Source organism: Rhipicephalus sanguineus, chromosome 7 (assembly GCF_013339695.2).
Source record: "Rhipicephalus sanguineus isolate Rsan-2018 chromosome 7, BIME_Rsan_1.4, whole genome shotgun sequence".
Taxonomy (NCBI): Eukaryota; Metazoa; Arthropoda; class Arachnida; order Ixodida; family Ixodidae; genus Rhipicephalus; species Rhipicephalus sanguineus.
The window spans coordinates 123191402-123208135 of record NC_051182.1 but is presented as its reverse complement, the minus strand read 5'-3'; the positions used below and the strand labels follow the sequence as shown (position 1 = coordinate 123208135).

Genomic DNA, 16734 nt, shown 5'->3' with positions numbered 1-16734 from the left:
ACCGAACTCTAAAATTTCGCCTCCGACCAGATGATCAAAATCAATTCGTAGTTGCCTATTACGGCTTGCCTCAAAATGATGTCATAGTATTGACATGTAAAATTCCTGAATTAAATGCGATCCCTTTACCCAGTATAGGGCAAAATACCAGTTATTCTAGACTCGTTACCATCTCTGCCTTCGCTCTCTCACCTGTTTCATCTTTCCTTCATTCCTTCTTTCCTTAGGCTATCTTACACTCTAAACTTGGTAACAGATAGATTCGATTCGGTGCACCGATAGCAAGGGTTACCAAATTCAGAGTGTATACATTATAAACTTGGTAACCCTTACTACAGGTGCGCAAAATCACATGTATCCGTTACCGAATTTAGAGTGCACTTGCCGACTGATTGCTACCAAGTTATGCAAAGTGTCGTCACGAAAGAACATTTGTACCATTCTAACTTAGTGCTAGACCTGTGTGCGTGTTGATATAGAGCGAATGACAGACCGCCTGTTCTCTGTATACATGAAATTTAGTTAGCTCACCACCGTGCCTGTAAATGGCTGTGTTATGAGCGCGTTATAAGCAATACTCCCTTGTTTTAGTCATGAATAGTTTGTACAACATCAGAACTGGAACTAGGCTCCTGATCGTTCAATTCTCAATGTTTTACTGTGCAAGTGAATTTCAAATAGTTATTTGAAGCATGACGCATGCAACGTTTGTGCGTGATGTGTTTCCCTCAAATTAATGGTCCCTTAACGTCCGCAGAGGAAACAGCTGGATACTCAGAAAAAGAACAGAACGCAGATTTGTTCGCGATTTTAATGAGGATTATTGAAACGGCTCCAGAAGCAGTGGAAGCAATCGTGTCTTTAACAACGCTTGAAAGATCAAATCATTAGAAAAAGCAGTTGGTAAACTAATGAAGTGTAGTGAAACAGACAGCGCGCGATAATCTTAATGGGGCACCTGCGTCACTGAAAACCAGCCAATGAACTTCCAGATGTGACTATTTATGATCCCATATGTACGTGTCACGGAAACACTGTTCCATATTACTCCTCTCGTTTTATGGCAGCGTCGGAATTATTTTGCAAAAGGGACTGTCGCGGTACGTTGCTGAGATTTCTGAACTCCTACTTCCTAGCAATACGTAAGTACTTTGTCCTCAGTTGACATCGATATAGGGTAGAATTTCAGGCGAGGATTGGGGGACGCTTGAAGAGTTGACAAATCATTAAACGCTGGAGCCAACGTTTCGACAAGTGCTCTTGTCTTCTTCAAGACAGCATATGCTTACCCCAGTGCGTGTATGCGTATGCTTCGAATACTCTCCCCCAACCACAAGTGTGGAGAAGGAGAGGGCAAGTGCCAAAACGGTGCCGTAGAAAGGGGGAGAAGAGAAAACACGAAGCATAGAAATACGCACGCTATGGTGCCTTGAACAGCTGCCTTGAAGGAGGCAAGACCACTTGTCGGAACGTCGACTCCAGCGACAACCCCTATTCAAGGATTTTTCATTACTATCAGTTATGAAGATAAGCGGACATACCCTAATCGTGCAGTAAACGCGTGAGCTTCTAGCAGCTTTTCGATTCATAGGCTCATGAAAGACAGATCCCTTGGCTACTTGTCGACTGAAGCAGACAGTGGTGGCTGCTGTGTCTGATACCGCTACGCGTCATTTGATTTAACTGAAAACAATTGTATGATTGGTTTAAGGCACGGGCACCAGTACAGACCAAAATGCGTCTATATAACTTGTTAGGTAAAAGCTACCAACTCTAAAGTTTCTCGACAGTACTAAGAAAGTAGTTTAAAAGAACTAGGCAGATTCCACGCCTTGAGGGAATCGGTGTCATGCGAAGCACTCAGCGAGTAGTTATGCAGCTGCTTTTTTCGGCTTAAACCAAGTGGTACGAGGTGGATCGACATGTTTTTGTAAGCGTAGTAATGTGTCCACATCGTGGCAATACCGGGCAGGCCGTCTACACTGGCATTAAGGGGTAACCTATGGTCTGACGTAACGTTAGCACTCACGTCAGAGCACATACGTCACTATTATGAAAATGAAGTGCACTTTACGCTGCTATGATGTGAATATCATACCTAACTTTCGTTAGCGTATTCTTCCGGGGTCGAGAAACGCTTGAATATAGCTTGCTGAATCATAGCAATGGAAATCTAATGTTCATTAGACTTCTTGAAAGTTAAGTGAACACTGCAACCACAAATGACGTTAACCTGGCATCACGCCTGTATGATGGGAGTACATGTGTAATGTTTTTTGCCTTGTCACAAAATTGATAGCCATCACTGGAAGCACAATTGACGCTGCACCGACGTTACGCCTGCATAGGAATTTTTAAAAAGAATATTCAAGACGTGGCGTGGCTCTGTGGTTGAATACGTGACTGGCACACTGAATGATTGGTTTCGGCTTCTGTTGGGATCCTGATTTTTATTCTTTGCAGTCTTGGGATCAACGCTGCCGATGTCGGTTTTTCTTTACGCTCTCGCACTTAAATTACCAATGTCTGTTCACGCCGTTCCTGGGAAAATATAAACTGTCTATCTGCTGTGGCGCATACCCGCTTACCGTATACGGGTAAGTGTCATACGTGTCTGGTGGAAAGGGTTTGACGACGTACGCAACAAGATTTTCATGTTATTCATGTCATGACTAGACACCCATATTCGTCAAACCCTCTTACCCTTCCACGCCAATTTTGGTATGCACCAAGCTAAAGAGGCGATCACAAAAGCACCCAAACTTAGGCGGCTAGATAGATAGATAGATAGATAGATAGATAGATAGATAGATAGATAGATAGATAGATAGATAGATAGATAGATAGATAGATAGATAGATAGATAGATAGATAGATAGATAGATAGATAGATAGATAGATAGATAGATAGATAGATAGATAGATACGCTCAAAGTGACTTGGCTTCGCTAATAAATGCTTCTCATTTAATAGGAGCAGGAATAGTTCAATGCAGGAACAAACCCAGATGTACAGCGTTGTGTCCACGTCATCCATTGCAGGCTTTTCTTCATTTTGTGGGCTAGAATATTACGGCGGATATCTTCTTTCAAAAATACGCCATATATATTAGTGCACCTCAAAGATACAATCTATTTATGAATTTCAGGTTCACCACCAAGTTCAGATCATGAAGCTCCTTGCCACAATTTTACTCGCCAGGCTAACGTGGTGCGCTGACCTTGATGGTAAATTTAGAGATTTTTCTTTTCACTAACGTAACTTTTCCTAACTTGCGTGCACGTGAAAAACGTCCTAATTCATTACTTTCTTATTACGTTCTACCGATGTCTGCGTGCATCATTACATAGGTCTTTTTTTTTTCTTTGCTTAAATCTTAATCATTCGTTCGTTCGGCAAATAGATAACATTGCGTTCATTGTAGTAAAACCCCTTGTCCGCCTTTCACGTTGTGCTTTCGGAGAGACGGCGTTTTTGCATGTCCACGTTGGAGTGAACTGCGCAGGGCCAGAACTTGAAAGCCGCGTGAGATCGCAGCTTGTGCAGGGCAAAGAAATAATTAAATACGCGGTTTCTACTTGCTGAGAAAATAAATGTGCGTGAAGCATTAATTATTGTCTGCGAAGAACAACGTTCTTCTTAAGCCATCATTTGTAGGCAAAAAACTGAAGGTCTATGATGGACTAATTTGCACGAACAGCTAGTTCCTCATTAGTAATCACTTGCTAGCGCTAAAACGTGTAGATATTCTGCGGGCGACAGCGTCAGAAAATGCAGAAAATAATGACTGCGATGTGCACACTGCGGATCAGAGTGGAACGACTCGCATATGTCATAACGCAGACTGCGGGGTATTACTAGTAGCCACTGGCGGCCGTCGCCGTTGTAATTGCGTCGGTGGAGCAGGTCGTCGCGAACGGCGAAATGGTGGGCTTGACGAAGCAACAAGCGAGTGGATGGTGTGGCCGATGGATCAGTCAGCAAGTCTATCAGTGAGGCAATCCATTGATCCTTGCGCTGCTCGGTAGCGATGGTGTGAATATCGATGGAAGAAACGACAAAGTGAGACGCTGAGTTGTGGGCATTGTCGTCAGGCAAGGGAGAGCGCGACAGGGCGTCGGCGTCAGCATGCTGACGTCCGTTGCGGTACAGCACGCGGATGTTGTACTCTTGCAGGCGAAGTGCCCAACGGGCAAGACGGCCGGAGGGATCCTTCAATGACGACAACCAGCACAGTGCATGATGGTCGGTGACGACATCAAATGGGCGACCATACAAATAAGGTCGGAACTTTGTAAGGGCCCAAATGATTGCCAGGCATTCTTTCTCCGTGACGGTGTAGTTGGTCTCGGCTTTAGTAAGCGTACGACTTGCATATGCGACAACATATTCTGGGAACCCAGGTTTGCGCTGCGCAAGGACAGCACCGAGGCCAACACCGCTGGCGTCCGTGTGTACCTCTGTAGGGGCCGTAGGGTCGTAGTGGCGTAGAATGGGAGGAGACGTCAACAAACGACGGAGCTTCGCGAAAGCGTCGTCGCATTCTGACGACCACGAAATGAGGGGCCCGTTACTTCCAAGGAGCTTCGTCAGCGGTGATATGATAGTCGCGAAGTTTCGGAAGAAGCGCCGAAAGTAGGAGCATAGTCCTACGAAACTGCGCAGTTCTTTGACGGACGTAGGTTTGGGGAACTCTGTCACGGCCCGAAGCTTGGCTGGATCTGGGAGGATGCCGTCCTTGGACACCACGTATCCTAGTATCGTCAGCTGCCGTGCTGCAAATCGGCACTTCTTGAGATTCAGTTGTAGCCCGGCGTCGCTCAAGCGCGTCAAAACCTGCCGCAGGCGTTGAAGGTGTGTTGAGAAGTCCGGGGCGAAAACGACGACGTCGTCGAGGTAGCATAGGCACGTGTGCCATTTCAAGTTGCGCAGAACAGTATCCTACATGCGCTCAAAGGTCGCGGGCGCATTGCACAGCCCAAACGGCATGACGTTGAATTCGTACAAGCCGTCGGGTGTGACAAACGCTGTCTTCGGTCGAGCGTCATCAGCCATGGGGACTTGCCAGTACCCTGAGCGCAAATCGAGCGATGAAAAGAACTCTGCTCCTTGCAGGCTGTCAATGGCATCGTCTATTCGAGGTAGGGGATAGACGTCCTTACGGGTGATCTTATTGAGTCGTCGGTAGTCCACACAGAACCGCACAGAGCCGTCCTTCTTCGCAACGAGAACGACAGGAGACGCCCACGGGCTGTTTGAGGGTCGAATAACATCGCGGCGAAGCATGTCTTCGACTTGCTCGGTAATTACACGACGCTCTGTTGGCGACACGCGATATGGACGTTGCCGCAGTGGTGGTTGGGCGCCAGTGTCGATGCGATGCGTGACAGCAGGCGTGCGGCCGAGAGAAGTTTGCGCTACATCGAACGAAGAACGAAATTCTTCCAACAGGCATAGAAGCTGGGAACGCTCGACCGACGTAAGATGTTCAGCACTCGAGGAACCAAATAAATCAGCGGGTGACGAATCAGATGTGGAAACAGCACTGAGCGAATGGGAGTTGGCGCAGTGCATGTCACCCGGTGCGTCCATAACTTGTGTGTCTTCGAGGGCTTCAGCTCTGCCGAGACATTCCCCTCGCACCAACCTAACAATGTACGGGGATGGGTTCGTAACAAAAATGTCGGTGTCGCCCTGAATGTCTTTCACGGTCGCAAATGGCACCAACAAGCCTTTTCTAGTGAAGACGCGGTCAGATGGAGAGAGGAGTGCAACGGCGTCGGCGAGACCGCTGCAGCAGACTGACACAGCCGTTGACGAGTTTGCAGGGAGTGTGGTGCCGTCTTTGACGAGTACCTTGGTCGCTGCCGGTGGACTGTCCGCCGGCGTCAAATCTGAGAATGGTGAGAGCTCTATTTCGGCTGGTGCGCAACGAATTACGGCGGCGTGACGGGCGAGAAAATCCCATCCCAGGATGACGTCGTGAGAGCATGAGGAAATTATGATGAATTCGACGGCGTACAGAGCGTCCTGAATCATGACACGGGCTGTGCACACCGCTGTCGGGTGAATACTGTGAGCGCTGGCTGTACGGAGGGAGAGCCCGGAAAGTGGCGTCGTCACTTTTCGTAGTAGTCGGCTAAATTTAGCGTCCATAACGGAAACGGCAGCTCCAGTGTCTACAAGGGCCGTTGTGCGCACACCATCTACAAACACGTCTACTACGTTTGGTGGGCTTTGCTGAGGGCTTTGGCTGTTCGATAGCGTCGCAGCCCTTGCCTCTTGGACTGCGACGACTAGTTTTCCTGGTCTCGTGCGACCGGACGAGGCCGCATCGGTGACAGTGAGCGGCGTCGTGGGGACGGTGACCGACGGGTAGATGGACTTGGGCGTGACGTCGGTGACATAGGCGGCAGCGGGTCATAATACGGGCGGCTGGACTGGTTGGTGACGGCTGATCCGACTCGAGGCGGCTGCACGCGGTTGCAATAGCGGGCTACGTGACCGGCGCAACCGCACGCAAAGCAGATCGGGCGGTTGTCGGAGGTGCGCCATCGGTTTGCCGGGCTAGGTCCCATCCACGTGGCAGGACGCGAGGGACGGGGCGGCTGCTGATATGACGACTGCATGGTTGGCTGCAGTCGGCGCGTATGGACGATGTCGGCGTACGCAGCCGGCACACTCGCTTCGAAGGCCTGAGGCCTGGTGACGGCTCCAGCGTATGTTAGCGGGGGCACCACAGGGAGCGCTGGGGGCGGCCTGGCTGCAACTTGTGCGTAACTGAGCGGCGCAGACGCCGGAGGGGGCTGGTGGTATTCCGGCATAACCTCCGCGATTTCCTGCTCGATAGCCCGGCGTAGGGGAGGCAGCAGTGTGGTTGACGACTGTACAACATCCTGCGGGTGAGAGAAGGCCAGTAAGGAGAACTGGCGGGCAATTTCCTCCCGCACGAATGACTTGATTTCGGCGAGTAAGACGGAGTGGTCCGACACGGCCGACAAGCCAGCGAGATCGGCGTCGCGTGATGGAGGTCGACGCGTCATCAGCCGCTGCCGGCGTAGCTCCTCGTAGCTTTGACACAGCGTGATGACCTCTGCCACAGTGCGAGGGTTTTTGGCGAGTAGCATGCTGAAGGCATCGTCGTCGATGCCTTTCATGACGTTCCGGATCTTGTCGGCCTCAGACATGGTTGCGTTGGCTTTCTTGCACAAGTCGAGCACGTCTTCAATGTAGCTCGTGAAAGACTCGCGGGACTGCTGGGCTCGTTCACGTAATCGCTGTTCGGCTTGCAGCTTGCGAACGGCAGGGCGGCCAAACACGTCGATGATGGCGGTCTTGAAAGCGGACCACGTAGCGAAATCGGATGCGTGGTTGTTGTACCATAGACTTGCCACGCCCGCGAGGTAGAAAACGAGGTTGCTCGGTTTGCCTGCCTCGTCCCATTTATTGGGGACGCTCACACGCTCGTAGATCGCGAGCCAGTCCTCGACGTCGGTGCCATCCGCGCCGGTGAAGATAGGCGGGTCGCGGATGCGGGGGACACCCGGACATGGCGTCGGTGCAAGAGGAGGCGTTTGCTGGGCGGCGTCTTGAGTCATGGTAGCAGGCACGGTACGGGATCGAAGCTCCAAGGGCATCGAATGCGGACCGTAGTTGTTTAAAGGGCACAGCACTCTCCACCAAATTGTCAAGACGTTTATTAACGGGGACTCAGCGACGGCGCACGGCAGCGACAGTCAAAGCGGGGCCGACTCTCTGCACGAGGAGCCTGCTCTCAGAGAAGAGAACGACCCACTGGAAGGCGCTCGAGAGGACGTCCCATTACTCAGCAGGAACGCTTCGCTACACAACTATAAAATCAGTTTACAGACATGGCGCAAATGAACACAAAGGCAGCGGTTGAATATATCAACAAGTATAACGCGACTGGTGAATTAGTAATAGTGAGAACTTCAAAGATAGGTTTTTCAATGAAAAATAACAATGCGGAAAGCAATAGAAAGACACGCAAATGATCGGACAAGAAAAAAAGAAAAGAAAAACGTATTACAATGACACGCGCTGCAGCTCTGTGTACTCGGAGGCGCTGCCACCTTCGACCTGATATCGCGATTGATGTTTTACAGAAGTGCAATTATGTTACTGCTCCAATTGCTCTGGAAGTGGCTAGTACTACCTTCTCCGGCTTTAATCGAGAAAACACTACTTGTTGCTCCAAACAGTGTTAAATCAGTTTAGGTACCAGAGGAACAACAAAGAGCTAGACAAATAAGAGTGCCTGAGCCACTGAGAAATTATATTTATGCAGGAAACAACGCTAAATCAATTGATCACTTGCTTTATATAAATATACCAGGAGATATTGTTCCTTTTTAGCACAATCAGCCTTCTGTTATATTACAATTAATGCGGAGAGTTTCGCTATTTTTAATTTCCACGTTATTGCTTTACGTAAGAGCTAATACTTTAGCTAACATTTGTATTGAAAATTTTATTTCAGGCTATTACAACACAGGACAAGCGAATACGGGAAAAATTTCAGTCGTGGAAGGCGTGAGTGAATTCCTCATTTTATGATAGAAATAATGTCTATTTGACAAAATGCCTAACTGAGATCAGTGCATTTTTTCCATTAAACGCATTGAGATACGTGCATGTAAACATTACGAAAACAGACAAGCAGTAAAATCTAAGCTTTGCCAGAAAATAGGCTCCTGATAGCGTGTTTGAATGATCGGAAATATTCTGTAGCGTAACACAGAAACCGGACACAGTTATTGCATGTTTGAGAATTGTCGCTCCGGAAACATTGGTAAAATTAAAAAAGCCGTGCGACGTGTGGACGTATGTACTCATGCGTGAAGTTTTCCGCTCCCCAAACATTTTACGGCCCTAAGGAAAACAGACATAATGTTTGAAGTGAGGCCCTTGATTTTTCACATTTGCTTAAAGAAGTACTAACATGAATAGTATAAGTAGTCTTCTTTTTTGCTGTCACCTGAAACACCAAGGCCTCAAGATCCTAGAAAATGTTCTGCTAAGCGTCAGTGCACCCTGAAAAATTAACTACATGATTTTAAAAGCTAGTTTCGGTTCCCTACTGTACTCTGACGTAACAACACGGTATGAGCTTATCGTCACGTGGTCGTTCAAAATATCGTAAAGTTCTCGTGGCCGCTTCGCTGTGTGGTTCCGTTGGTAACGCACAAGCGGTCATTTTACATGTTTTGAGGCGCGCAATTGGCCATTTTGTGTCTTTTGGTAACTGACGTCATCACAACTGGCCATAATGGGGCGTGAAATCATCAGGATTGACACCGTATCCTGACGACACGACAATGTCGAGGTCAGTAGGTGAGCAATGCAAAAATTGAATTGAATATCAAAATGAAATGCCGTTTCAGCATTTTCTGAGCTTCACGCTTGCTCAGAGCCGTCTCTGTAGAAAAGATATTTGTATGGTTGACTAAGGTCACCTTCGAAAATTGGTGTCAGTACCCCTTTAAGTAGCGTCATCTCCCTGCTCTCCCGATCCCCCTCTCACGCGCTGCCCGCGTCTGCCGCCATGTTCTTCCTAACGTATAATCGGATACAACTTAAGAAGTCCGCAGAGGCCCCGCCCAGACGACTGAAGCGCTTCAGCAGATTCCCTCCACGACGAAAGACATAGCCCCGCTCATGAACTCAGCAATGTTCGCCGAAGGCGGGGTGACCGGCCGTCCGGCTCATGACGTTAGTCTGGAGTGCACGCCCAATGGTACATGCTTGTACGCCTATGCCTTTCAGGAAAAAATGTCGCGGACATCTAAAGTTTTATTCCATTATAGCAGATTTACAAAGCCACTCATGTTTAAGTACATTAGCCATGCACCTTTTAGTGGACAAGATGCAAGCGCGACGTGCGTCTCCCCCCGCTAATCCAACACCTCATTGTTGGCTAATCATTCCGTCATTAGTGAGAGGAGGACGCCTCCCCCGCTGTTTTAACGGTGGTGTGTCTGCGACTTTGGGGGGCAAGCAGCTAAAACACCCAACGCCTCTAGCACGGTGGCCTCTAGAGGAGGCACTGAAAAAGCGTCAGGAAGAACATGGCTAGCGAAGTCGAACGTCACTCGTCGAGATTTGTCGGTGGTGCTTCATGGTTGGCGTTGCTTAACAAAAAAGAGGAAAAAAAATTTAATGACTATAATTTGAACCTCTCGTGAACACCGGTTACACAGTGAGCGTTTTCGACGAATAATTTGTGCCTTCCAAGAGTGCTTGCTTCATATGCTGACAGAGGGAGACGACGTAATTCATGCAAATATGTGTTGATGTTGTTCTATTTACGTACTTGAAAACTTTGGTATTATTTGCTCTTTTTTCTTGTTGTATACTTGATCAAATTGCGATATTTTTATACGGAACGATGTCTTCCATTCGCTGCTACTGTATCGCATAGGTTTCTGGTTGTGATGCTGCAGAGTAAGTGCAAAGTGACGGACCTAGAATGAACCAAAATGATCAGCTGTGCTGTGCGATCTTCTGTATTTGAGCAGATCAAGGGTGCTTTGAGATATGTGAGAGAGAAAACTAAATATTGAACCGAGGCAGACAATGCTAACACGGTTAAACAATCGTAATGATATTTTAACCTTGCCGTCTTGCCGGCGGCAAGTCATCTTTTCGTCGACTTTACTTTCTTCACATTTATATCCTAATTACTACAAAAAAATCACAGCATATCCACGGAGTGAATGATGATGAGTGGGCGAAGCTGCGGAGGTTCATCGGTAAACCGTGAATCTTCCGTGAATTCTGCCCAGTACATCATCACCGACGTGAGATCGGGCGCGTTTATACTAAAGGTTCGATGAGAGTTATGACGACTTGCAGCTCACTTTAATTTTACATGTACGCTGTGAATTTTCATTGTTTAGAAAACCATTGCTTTAGAAAACATCTGGCGTCTTTCGTTAAGCAGCTGGCGTCTTTTCGTTTTGCTTTAGAAACATCTGGCGTCTTTTCGTTTTGCTCTTAGAAAACATCTGGCGTCTTTCGTTGGTTTATTTCATCAATCAACGGCGTTTTGAACAAAATTTTTATTGTTTATTCACGCACAGGAGAAATCTCACCAGGCACTACCTTGGAGGCAAACAATGGCTGCTAATGGGAATGAGAGACAGAAGAAGTCGGCTTTTAGCTAACACTTACACTTCTACTAACGTTTCCTACGGGAACATGCCAATGGCTGCTAATGGGGAATGAGAGACAGAAGAATTCGGCTTTTAGTTAACGCGCACGCTGCGAATGTTTTATTGTTCAACAACGCACAGGAGAAATCTCCCACCGGCGCCACCTTGGAGGTACAGATCTGGTACTAGCGTTAAGACTGGTTACGCACTACGACGGGGACGAACGGGTGCTGCTTTAAGGAGCTTCGCCCCTAAAATTACACCATTTCCCACTAAAGTTAACCATGTGGGGATGCGAAGAAGCGCATGGGCCGACTTGCAGTTCCTTTCATCACGGGCACCTTGCCCGATGTGAACGCGTCCTTGCAAGTGGAGCACACCATAAATTCACTGTAGTTGCTGTTGCTGCTACTCCAAGGAGGTTAAAAAAATTGCTGGAGTGGCAATTATTGCGCAATAGTGAAGCCGTGCCCACCAAAAGATGGCGGCTGCGCCCGCCATCTTACTAGGGGCATGATAAACCATCGGCGTTTGCCGAAAAAAGCGAGCGTTTTCCACACACGCCAGAGAAGTTTTAATATGGCAACTTTTACGGGTCAGATACTGCTGCAAGTGTGTTTGTGTTACTAGTTTCCATAAGTAAGCCTCAAAGTCATGGCAAATTTTATTAGACATCAATCGTCAATACCCCTCTCCACAGGTTACTTTTGTCGGTAATAACGATCTTTTATTTTATAATTAACGTAGCATTTACGCTAATAGATCAAAGCCATTTGATCTCTAAGTAGGCACCACCAGAAAAGAGCACGTTTCCGAGCTCTTTGGTGGGCAAAAGCTGGCTTCACTTTCGCTGGCAAGGCGTTTCGAGTGCTTCCACTCCAGAATTTTAGGGGCGAAGCTCCTTAAGGCGGCACCCGTTCGTCCCTCGTAGTCGTCGTCGTCGTAGTAGTACTAGTAGTAGTAGTCGTAGTCCGTAACAAGTCTTACGCTTTGACCTCCAAGGTGGTGCCGGTGGGAGATTTTTCCTGTGCGTTGTTGAACAATAAAAAATTCGCAGCGTGCGCGTTAACTAAAAGCCGAATTCTTCTGTCTCTCATTCCCCATTAGCAGTCATTGGCATGTTCCAGTAGGAAACGTTAGTGGAAGTAGAAGTGTAAGTGTTAGCTAAAAGCCGACTTCTTCCGCTCTCATTCCCATTAGCAGCCATTGTTTACCTCCAAGGTAGTGCCTGGTGAGATTTCTCCTGTGCGTCATTAAATAATCAAAATTTTGTTCAAAACGCCGTTGATTGATGAAATAAACCAACAAAAGACGCCAGATGTTTTGTAAAAGCAGAACGAAAGAACGCCAGATGTTTCTAAAGCAAAACGAAGAGACGCTAGCTGCTTAACGAAAGACGCCAGATTTTTCTAAAGCAATGGTTTTCTAAACAATGAAAATTCACAGCGTACATGTAAAATTAAAGTGAGCTGCAAGTCGTCATAACTCATCGAACCTTTAGTATAAACGCACCCGATCTCACGTCGGTGATGATGTACTGGGCAGAATTCACGGAAGATTCACGGTTTACCGATGAGCCTCCGCAGCTTCGCCCACTCATCATCATTCACTCCGTGGATATGCTGTGATTTTTTTTTAAACCTCCTTGTGCTACTCGTCCCACACGGGTTCATCGCACGTCTGCACAATCTCGTTCCCCGACGCTATCACGTAATTGCTGAGAGAGTGTAAGGGGGAGAGGACACAGCGTCTTACCCAGCCCCTTACACAGTCCCGAACGCGCTAGCACGTGCCAGCGCGTTCTGACTAGGATACAACGCGTTGGTTCATCGCGCGTCTGCAGAATCTCGTTCCCCGACGCCATCACGTGATTGCTGAGAGAGTGTAAGGGGTAGAGGCCACAGCGTCTTACCCAGCCCCTTACACATGCCCGAACGCGCTAGCGTGTGCCAGCACACATGGTTTTGTCAGCGTTACGCCAATCTAGGACGGCATACGGCAGCCCGGGCCCCTAAAGTGCTCTGCACGTATCATCATCAAGGCGGTCGAAGAACAAGAGGAAGAAAAAATCACAGCATATCCACGGAGTGAATGATGATGAGTGGGCGAAGCTGCGGAGGTTCATCGGTAAACCGTGAATCTTCCGTGAATTCTGCCCAGTACATCATCACCGACGTGAGATCGGGCGCGTTTATACTAAAGGTTCGATGAGTTATGACGACTTGCAGCTCACTTTAAATTTACATGTACGCTGTGAATTTTCATTGTTTAGAAAACCATTGCTTTAGAAAACATCTGGCGTCTTTCGTTAAGCAGCTGGCGCCTTTTCGTTTTGCTTTAGAAACATCTGGCGTTCTTTCGTTTTGCTTTTACAGAACATCTGGTGTCTTTCGTTGGTTTATTTCATCAATCAACGGCGTTTTGAACAAAATTTTTATTGTTTAATCACGCACAGGAGAAATCTCACCAGGCACTACCCTGGAGGTAAAGATTGGCTGCTAATGGGAATGAGAGACAGAAGAAGTCGGCTTTTAGCTAACGCTGCGAATTTTTTATTGTTCAACAACGCACAGGAAAAATCTCCCACCGGCACCACCTTGGAGGTCAAAGCGTAAGACTGGTTACTCACTACGACTACGACTACGAGGGACGAACGGGTGCCGCCTTAAGGAGCTTCGCCCCTAAAACTTCTCCTTGGCGTGAGCGCGCTCTCAGGTGACTATGCTAGGTGGGACGTTCGCCATTGGAACTACGGACACAGCCCAGCGCAAAAGCTGCTTCGCATCTAATAACATCTCTTATACTTTTCTTGGCATTACTGTCGGTTAGTTCCCATTAGTATTGCGTCTAACAAGGAAAAACGAGTCCTCAAAAGTGATCTTTTATTCATTAATAGCAAGGTTCACGTTCTGGCAGACTTGATGCCTTCAGGTAGTATGCGAGTGATTATTGGTCAGCTGCCAGCTCGTAAGAAGGTCACGTACTACGTGACGCCAACAGGCGCAAAAAAAACTGTTCCACACTCGCCGCCATGGCTGCGATCGTCGCTGACTAACACTCTAAGGTTTTAAAGGCACATATATACCCCAAAAGTGGACGGGAAGGTGATCGCTGCCGTTGCTCAGTGGTAGAGCATCGGACGCGTTATTCGTTGGTCGCAGGCTCGGTCCCTGCCGGCGGCAAGTTATCTTTTCGTCCACTTTACTTTCTTCGCATTTATATCCTAATTACTACAAATAACATCCCTTATTGTTTCCTTGTCTGTTAGTTCCCATTAATATTGTGTGCAAAAATGTTCCAAAAGCCGGGAGAGTTCATGATTAAAATAGATACTCCGACTTAACACAACAAAGTATACAAAAAACTACACAGACGTTTCACCACCTATGCGGTTGGCGTCTTCAGTATGAACTGGCACCGAATGAGCGAAGGTCACCCAGCCTTTTGATAGTCTCGTATGTCTCTGTACACATCCGGTAGGGGGCCACGGTTGCTGTTGCACGCCGACCTGTCACGGCGGATGAACCACGACTCGAAAAGCTTTCTCTCGCCGCACCTTTGTTCCCGAGCCAGCGTCGTCGCATTACTGAAGTCGAAGGCATGCCCCGTCGTCCAGCAGTGTTCGACGAGTTCGCTCTTGGAATGTGTGGCATGGGTGGCTTTGGCGACGTCCCCTTTGTGCTCTTTGAGCCTCGTTGACCGCTTCCTGTCTGTTTCGCCGATGTATGTGGCGTCGCAGTCCCCGCACGGTACCTTGTAAACGACCCCGCTTTGATCGTTCGCAGGGGTGCGGTCTTTAGGCTTGGTAAAGACGTTTCCCAAGGTACAATGAGGTCTGAAAACGGTTTTAATGCCCAGCGGACGAAGTGCGCTCCGAACAGAGTCTGAAACGCCCTTAGCGTAAGGAATAGAAACAATGAATGTTCTGTTTTCTCGTGTCGCTCTTCTTGTTCCCCCTCGCATACGTCTCATGGGGTCGTTGATAAACGTCCTCGGTTAATGCCTTTGCTCCAACGCACCGACCACATTTTCCATGTCATGTCGCCGCAAGTGCTCATCAGAACAAACAGCATCGCAACGGGACAAGAACGTCCTCACGACGGACCGTTTGTGCTCGGCCGGCTGATGTGAGCGGAAGGACAAAAAGCCCCCGGTATCGCATTGTTTCCGGTACACTGTTGTTTCCACCCCGCCATTACAAGCCCTGCAGACAAGTATATCCAAAAATGGCAAGGCATTATCCTTCTCTACTTCATAGGTAAACTTAATGGCATGATGTACGCCGTTCAGTGCCTCATGGAAAGCAACCAGACTTGCCCTCTTCAGGATGACGAAAGTGTCATCAACGTACCTACGGTATAGTTTCAACTGAAAAGGTAGAACCTCCAGCGCCCGTGTTTCGACGTGCTCCATCACTAAGTTGGCCATGGTGACGGAGACTGGACTTCCCATAGGGCAACCTTCAATTTCGTGGTAAACTGTGTTGTTGAAACTGAAGTACGTTTGTTTCAGGCAAAACCGCAATAAAATTACGATCTCCTACACCGACATCGACGTACGACTTTGCAAATTCCTGTCGTCTTTCAAACGGACCTCCGCAAGCTGAATTGCCAGGACAACAGGAACATTTGTGAATAAAGAAACAACATCAAAAGATACCATCACATCATCATCATCAAGCTGCTGTGTACGCACGACAGTCGCAAATTCCCGAGAGCTTTTACTGACCGGCCATTGTTCTCGGCGGTACAACTCTTGATCAATGCTTCCCTTGTTGCGCAGCGCCCGTAACTGTTCCACCAGTTGTCGTTCTGATTTTGCTGTCGGGTCACGTTTCAGCTTCACAAAATGCGAGGAGTCGCTCAAGATGTCGCACATTTTCTCCTCATAGTCCCTTCGGTCTAGCAAAACCGTGTCTTTTCCTTTATCAGCCGAAAGGATGACTATAGAATTCTCTGACTTGAGATCCTTGTTTGTGTGTAGCAAAGAAAAATTAGCTCTTAAAAGTGAACAACCTGAAGATTATTTAAAACTTTTATTGTTCAGCAGGCTACAGGATTCTGCCGAGGAACTGTTACGAAATTCTTGTGCCTAAGATGCTACAACGCGCTTAAGCGAGGAATCGCACCTATATTTTATAGGTGGTTCTACATTGCGAAATTTGTCATGAGGAAAAAAATTATTTTATTCGGGGCTTGAAAAAATACTGTTATAAATGTCATATCAGGTTACGCTTTCCTCCGTACCTTCTTTCCTTATACGTAGATTCTAATCTTTTTGTGTGTTTAAATTTAATTTCTTGTTTAGATGCTGCAAACTGGGATACCTCTTCTGCTGCACTGGTCGGAGGGAATGCCAAAAAGCCTCGAGAAACACAGATGCCTACAAGTGACGTACACTGCGTACAGCCCCGATAACACGTATAGCTGCAGCGTTACAAGTGGGTGGGTAGGAGACGTGAGTATAGCTGCTCCACTGTATTTGCATTACAAACTATGCCGTTTTTGGGGACACAGAGCTAAGCCCCGCATGCAATGCTATCGTATCAGATATGGCATTC

At 47.7% G+C, this 16734-nt stretch overlaps 1 protein-coding gene across 1 annotated transcript in view; it reads left to right on the top strand.

Moving 5' to 3' along the window:
• The first annotated feature begins 1047 nt into the window (after window positions 1-1047).
• The window catches only part of LOC119400883 (uncharacterized), a 43099-nt gene continuing 27412 nt past the window's right edge, over window positions 1048-16734 (top strand). The window contains exons 1-4 of the mRNA XM_037667778.2: window positions 1048-1142; window positions 3149-3227; window positions 8501-8553; window positions 16482-16631. Of these exons, the coding sequence (XP_037523706.1) occupies window positions 3170-3227; window positions 8501-8553; window positions 16482-16631 (261 nt within the window). The 5' untranslated portion in view covers window positions 1048-1142; window positions 3149-3169. The remainder of the gene's footprint in view (window positions 1143-3148; window positions 3228-8500; window positions 8554-16481; window positions 16632-16734) is intronic.